General features: G+C 50.9%; 1 protein-coding gene and 1 pseudogene across 1 annotated transcript; one reads left to right on the top strand and one right to left on the bottom strand.

The window, feature by feature from the left end:
- Positions 1-2,349: 2,349 nt before the first annotated feature.
- LOC120678154 lies at positions 2,350-3,888 on the top strand. The gene has a single exon (XM_039959308.1). The coding sequence runs from the start codon at positions 2,350-2,352 to the stop codon at positions 3,886-3,888; it is 1,539 nt and encodes a 512-aa protein (XP_039815242.1).
- A 1,155-nt stretch (positions 3,889-5,043) lies between these two features.
- LOC120678751 lies at positions 5,044-6,956 on the bottom strand (annotated as a pseudogene).
- Between the last annotated feature and the right edge of the window lie 265 nt (positions 6,957-7,221).

Below are 7,221 nucleotides of genomic sequence, written 5' to 3'. Positions count from 1 at the left end.
TTGCAATAGGTTTTAAAAACAAATTTTAGCAAGTGAATTCGATTAGTGAATTTTAAAAATGTTACACACTGAAAGCAAATACCGTTATATTCTAAAATATTTCACTACCAGACTTCCAGACTTTGCCGAGTATCATTTGCACTCGGCAAAGAGCACTTGGCAAAGTCCCTGACGGCAAAGGGGGCTTTGCCGAGTGTCGAACCTCGGACACTCCGCAAAGGGTTTGCCGAGAGCCTTGGCACTCGGCAAAGCCGCCACGTGGCGCGACCGTTATCATTTGTCCGAAATGCATCTTTTGAAACTTCTTCGGAGATCCTCTGGTTTGTGAGCAGCGTACGTTATCACTTGTCCGAAATGATTTGAAATTTTTTCACACTATCCCTGCATGAAGCCATGACATCTCAACAAGTCCCATGATTTTCAGACTTTGTTTCCTATTTTTAGTTTTTTTTTCCCGAATGTCCGTGCGTAGTATTGCGGTCAAGTTTCGTGATAAACATGCTTCAACTATTTATTTCTTTCGCTGATACGGCATCAGTTTTCATCCAGATACATGAAAATAACTTTTCCTTTCAAAGATTTTGAAATTTCGAACCACTTATAATTTATACATAATTTCAAAGAATATTACCGCAAATAGAAATAAATATCAGAATATAATAAAATAATTAATAAAAATACCATATGCTACCAGGGATTAACTTTTCAAATTTGAGTTGATAATAAAAAAGTTTGAATGAAAAAAATAGAAATTGTTTGTCGAGAGCTAGGTGGATGGCACTCGGCGAAACTGGCTTTGCCGAGTGCCGTCTACAGGCACTTGGCGAAATTTAGTTTTTACCGAGTGCCGACATTGCAGCACTCGGCAAAAGCTAACGACCATCAGCCACCCTAACGGCAGTCGCACGGCAGGCGCGCGTGCTGGGCACGTGAGCCGTCTTTGCCGAGTGCTCGCCCGCTGGCACTCGACAAAGACAAGCTATGCCGAGTGACTTTCGTTGCCGATGACCGGCACTCGGTAATGTTTTGGCATGCCGTGTGCCACACCTTTGCCGAGTGCCCGTGGTCTGGCACTCGGCAAAGCCGGAGACGTTCGGCATTTGTGCGTTTTTCTAGTGTTTGCTCACATGGAGTGTGCGCTACATGTTCACAAAACAAACAAGAGAATCATGTGACCGCAAAACATACATAGGACGGAACCGCTCCATCCCGCAGCGCTCCGCACCGAAACACGACCTAAAAGTGAGCCATGGTGGGCTGCAAGATTGGCTCGTGGCTAGCGGGGAGCAGCATGCATCAGCTACATCCAACGCGCACCTGGATCGATATCAAAAGGAAAACGCGCACCTGGATCGCCGACGTCCGTTGCAAAACTCCTTATATCGAAACAAAGAAAAGGTGCCCAAAGGAAAATAAACTAGCATCCGTTGCAAAACTAGCATTCAAGCACACCGACCGTTACAGTTGGTACCTCCGCATCAGTTCCGGCACAGCCACCGGCAGGAGTTAAACGTCAGCCGCAACCGTAAGAATTTGAATTGAATTTCGTATGGAAAGAGAAATGAACGGAACGGAACTGGGGTTACGTCCGTTTGGTTCAGCTGACTGAGATCAGCGAGCCGTTGCCTGCCCCGGACCGGAGGACCCGAGAGCCCGTGGCTTTTTGGAACGTGCTACATTTGTAGCATACTAGTGAATAGTGTTATTTTGATGGTTCATTATGGTGTCAAATAAAATCAGTTTATAAATTTAATTTTAGAATTTCCGCGCTAGTGACTCTGAAGAATCTAATGAAATTTTTGACCGCGCGATCAGAGGATGGTTACTATAGCATCACTGTAGCAAATTATCGATTAATCACCATCATTAAATTCATTGTGAAAAAATACAATTCATTTCTGAAAGAATTTTACAAATAAATTTCATTTAATGCTTCGTGCGTACGAGATTTTTTTCCGGAGAAGCGTGCGTCGAGTTTTGTTGCCCGTGTGCGCCCGTCCGGGTCGCGTCGCATCACCCTGGCACTTGGCAGGCCCAGGCGCATCACCCCGACAGGCAAGGCAGCAGAGGCGTCTCCTCGGTGCCCCCGCTTCTCCTCTCACACGCCCCCTCGGCTCCCGCGCTCACTCTCGCCGGCCGCCGCGGGTTTCCCCTCTAGATCGGAGGAGCGTCACTGTCGCGGACCACTGGATGACGGCGGTAGGGTGGCCCGAGCGGCCCGGCGACCGCCGCGGCGCTTTTCCTCCGCGCCCTCGGCCTCCGCCGCCTCCTCGCGCCGCGGGAGGGCGTCCAGGCCGCGGGAGCGGCGGCGGCGGCGGCGCAGCGCGCGACGCGGGCGACGGCGCGGGGATGGCGGAGGCGGCCGCGGGTGCGGTTGCGGTTGTTCCAGCCGGCCGCAGCGCGGCTGGGGCGGCGGCGGCGGTGTCCCCGCGGGGGGGAACCGGAGGCGGCGAGGTGGGGAGCAAGAGGCCGTCGTCCTTCCCCGTGGCGGCGCCGCGCGCGCACCCGCCGCCCAAGCGGAGGCTGGTCTCCGCCACGCGCCGTTTCCCGCCAGGGTGCGGGAGGGGCGGCGCCGACGGCGGTTCTCGGCTCGTGGCCGCACCTGCGCGCTCCAACGGCGGTTCTGCTGCGTCGCCTAAGCCACCGCCGCCGCCTCGCTCGGTAGCCGAGGCTGGTTCTGGTGTGCTGGCGAAGGCGTCTGCTGTAGTTGTTCCCCGACCGGTTGCGGACGGCGGTCGTCGCGGTCCAGATGCTGGGGCACAGCGATCGCCAAAGCGTCCCCGTCACAGTGGCGCGGCTGCTGCAGATAGTTTGTTGGACACTGACCCGCAAGGTGGTGCAGGGAGGGGTGGTGAACTTGGGAGCAGCAAGCAGTTGGTGCCAGCCACTCGGTTGCTACCGGAACCGAGGATGGTCTCTGCCATCCGCAGCTTCCCGCGGACAGAGAGCAAGGAGTCCTCCACGGCTAGGGGCTCCTTTGGTCCCAAGAAGGAGGTGGTTGTAAAAGATCCAGCTCATCTTCGGCTGAAGGTTGCCTCTGCATGCACAATGGGCACCATAAATAAACTGAATCAAGTGGTGGCTTCCATGTTGGAAGATGATGGCTTCTTGAAGGCTATAGATGCTTATGACAGAAAGCTTGAACTGAAGCTCAATGTTTCATCAGATGCTCCTTCTGTGAGCTGTCAAGGGCGATATGGAACCCAGAAAGCGGATGCCAGGCGTGAAGTCAAGAAGATGTGCATGAGGTTCCAGTTTATATGCAGGGCTATAGTACAATTTGTGGAACAGCGCTCGCTGAAGATTAGTAGAATTGACCTTGCAGCTGATAAAGTGATCAAGGAATTGCCAGGATTTACCCAACATGAGCCTATCATTGGAAACGTTCCTGGAGTTGAAGTTGGTGATGAATTCCTGTACAGGGTTGAGCTGGTCCTTGTTGGTCTCCACCGACAGTACCAGGGAGGCATTGACACCACCAGGGATGAAAATGGTGTGCTTTTTGCAATTAGCATTGTTGCTTCTGGAGGTTATCCTGATGAGCTATCAAGCTCGGGTGAATTAGTATATACTGGTTCCGGAGGAAAGTATGCTGGTAAGAAGACTGATGAGAATCAACAGCTTAAGAGGGGTAACCTAGCCTTGAAGAACTGCATCCAAACAGAGACTCCAGTCAGGGTGATTCATGGCTTTAAAGGTTTGAGTAGAGAAGAAGGCAGTCATTCAAGAGCCAAAAAAGCTTCAGGTTTCACATATGATGGTCTGTATCATGTTGTGGATTGCTGGAGAGAAGGTCAGGCAGGTTCTAAGGTGTTTAAGTACAAGTTACAAAGGATTCCTGGGCAACCAGAATTGCCCCACTGCAGCAAAACTGCCCGCCGCAGCTAAACTGGGATCATGTGTTGAAGACTTTGCCCACTGAGTTCACCCACATCATACGTCGTTGACTCCATTGTTTTGCTGGTAGACCTCAGAACATATATCTTTCCAGGTCGTCCTACCTTGTCACTAAGCTTGTAATGTTACTCTCTGCACAATGTTACCCGTGCGATAGCTGCTGACGCTTCCTAGTTGTTGGTCAGTCGCGAAAGCTGCTGAAGTTTCTGAGTTCCTTACTGCTCATATGAACCCGATGTTTCCTAGTGCACCAAAGCAGAGCCTTGAGAGGGTGCAGTTCAACACAAGATGGATTGAGAGCAGTTTGCATCAGTAACGAGCCCAACCTTGCCCTGACAGTGCACGAGCTGCTGCAACGCAAGGTGTAGAGGCAGCTTGCAACAAATAGTGGTCATCTTAAGGGGGTATGCGTGATAGTTCTCACGACTGTTCTACTGGACGTGGCTTTTGTTTTAGCGTTGCTCGTAGAAGCAGTGTAGCTTGACCTTGTAGTGTTGCTGCTGCTTTTGGAATGCGCCCGAGGAGTGTGTTCTATGTCCAGGATGGTAAGAACTCAAGTAACAAAGCTGTTCTGTTGATGAGTGATTAGTTTTTAGTGTAGCTTCCGTGAGTCGGCTTGTTTCCATTTATGCATCTACTTCTACGTACCTTATGGCTATTGTAATGGAGTTATGATGACTGTATGCTATGACCAATGAATTGCTTTGTTGTAGTTTCTTGTTTGCTGCAAATCTCTTTCTGTTCCTCTTGCTGCGACCATATTAAAAGCCTCCAGGTAGCTTAATATTTCAGAAAAATAGTCTGCGGTAGCTTGAGTATCTTTGATTTTTACTCCCCATGCAATGTTCTGCAAGCTAACATGAGAGTCGGCTATGAATCTACAATGCTGATCTTCTCCAAATCATTTTAGCTTATATTAATCTGTGTATGTAATGTAAGCAACCTAAACTGAACATGATCACAAATTTATCCAGAACATGGAAATGGAAGGAGCTGTTCTGTTTCTTTGACAAGTCTATACAAAACTTGCCGGATATTTATGCATGTTTGTTGGCCGTGGTTATCGCTGGGCTTTGCCGTTCACTTATTCTTGACTTCTTGTAACTACAGACCCTTTTTCTTCTTCCCAAAGTGTGGCGTGCTTACTTCACTAGTATTGTACGATCAATAGTAAAGAAAGTTATTGTACATAGATGGTTCTTTTTGACATTGCAAAAAAAAAAACAAATTTATGCAATACAGATCAATACACTAGCCCCATACAAATAAAGAAAAACGTTACACAACACCGAGAATGAGCTGCTAGTGAACAAAATCCTACGTATTCTGCATAATGGCATGTTCTTCATTGTTCTATGGCTAGCCTAACATGTGAACCGCTCCTGAAGTTCAGAACTCCACGCAATCTCAGTCGCTGATAACATTCAAGGAGAACTTGGACAGCAGGTTCGGGATCCCAGATATGACCGGACCATAAACCTGCAAATGGGTGGTTGGTAGGATGTATGTCAAGAGGAAGATCCTGGGTTCTGAACTTCAAAATCTGAGAACCCAACATACCTGAGCGTTGTTGTGAATCTGGGACAGCGGCACTGCCAGCAGCTTCATGTTCCTCGGCACGACGAACCGCCGGGACATCGGCAGCCTGATCAGGAACAGCTTGATGCATTCCTTCACGATGCAACGGAATCCACACACCCGAGATCAGAGAAATGGCTTAGGAAACTAAGCTCAAATACAGTTCGACATGGCGACATTTTGTACCTTCGGGGCACGGAAGTTTGGGGGCATGTATGGAAATGGGATGGCCTCAAATTCAGATCTCCACCACATCCCCATGCACTCCCCAACCTAGTCAGCAACCAAAGATAGAAAGTCTCAGAAACTTGGATCATCCTATTCCAACCTTTGGCGGCTTGGAAGTTGGCATCAGAGTTGACATACCACTGAACAATTGTGCTAGCTAACTTGCAGGTTAGCAAGAAATTGAACAATGTATTCAGAAACTTTTCCTCTGCCTGAACTAAGGTTACCTGCCAGTCATCCTCATCCTCCTCGGCATTGGCCTCGCCATCGTCGAAGATCGACAGCTTGTTCGAGAGCTTGCGCTTGAGCCCTTGGACATCTGAAAATGCAACCAGCATACACATGCGAGCAGACCCGTCAATCTCCATGCCATCGTCATGAATGGCTGACCACTTGTGCTAACCCGCAGGTTTCCAGCAGGAGAAATTCAGGGCACCTACCTTCCTCGCCGGGCCTGAGGCGGCCTCCGGGGAGCACGAAGGAGGGAGGAGTTCCGGACCTGCAGCAGCAGCACGTGCGGGTGATCGAACAGCTCCACCTGCATCCGAACAACCAAAATTCAGAGCCTGCTGCTATGCTCAGCTCGCTCGCCGCTGAACGGCGGCGCGCCAACATCGCGCGCGCTGCGGACGACCGCGATTGCTCGGAGACGAAGCGGAATCGGAGAGGCGGGGGTCGGGGTCTCACCAGGAGGACGCCATGGACGCTGGTGCGGAGCCCGTGGGCGGCGAAGCTGCACGCAGGCGCAACAAAAGAGGTGGGGTGTGAAATCGCCCATCCAAGAGTCAGACGAGCTAGCTACTCAGCGGAGAGCCCACGAACAGAGGGAAGGAGGTGGCCAGGTAGGTGGCGTGCACTCACTTGGCCTTGAGGCGGAGCGCGCGGTCGGCGGCCGTCTCCGCGCCGCGGGGCGCGGCGGCGGCGTCCCTGGCACCGAAGTAGTAGCGGCTGAGCTGGTATATTTCCACCCCCTGCTCCCTCGCCGCCGCAGGCGCAGCGGAAGCCGCGGACACAGCCTCCATCTCGAGCCCTGTGAACTCGAGGTCGGTCTCCACCACCGGAGCGCGCGGAACCGCCGGTTACATTATAGCGCCGCGCGCCGGGCGCCGCGGAAGGGAAGGGAAGCGAGGCGAAGCGAAGCGAATCGGAGCGCGCGAACCGGCTGGAGAGCAGAAAGGTGGGGAGGAGAAGGCGCGAGAGGGGTTGGAGGATTTGGGAACTTCTGCACTCCTGTGGCCGCCGCCGGGGCCGGGTTGTGGGATGTGTTTAGATCCTGCGAAATCCTGTAAAATTGGTACTATAGTGAATTATAGCATTTTTTGTTTATTTGTGGTAAATATTATCCTACCATGGGATAACTAGGCTCAAAAGATTCGTCTTGAAATGTACATCTAAACTGTGAAATTAGTTATTTTGTTTATCAACATTTCATACTCCATGCATGCGTTTTTTGGTACATTTAATGATTCGATGTGATGGGAATTTTAGAAATTTTGGAGGAAGTTGGGGGAACTAAAC

This window comes from Panicum virgatum, chromosome 6N, assembly GCF_016808335.1.
Source record: "Panicum virgatum strain AP13 chromosome 6N, P.virgatum_v5, whole genome shotgun sequence".
NCBI classification, from domain to species: domain Eukaryota; kingdom Viridiplantae; phylum Streptophyta; class Magnoliopsida; order Poales; family Poaceae; genus Panicum; species Panicum virgatum.
This window is presented reverse-complemented; position numbering and strand designations above follow the sequence as displayed.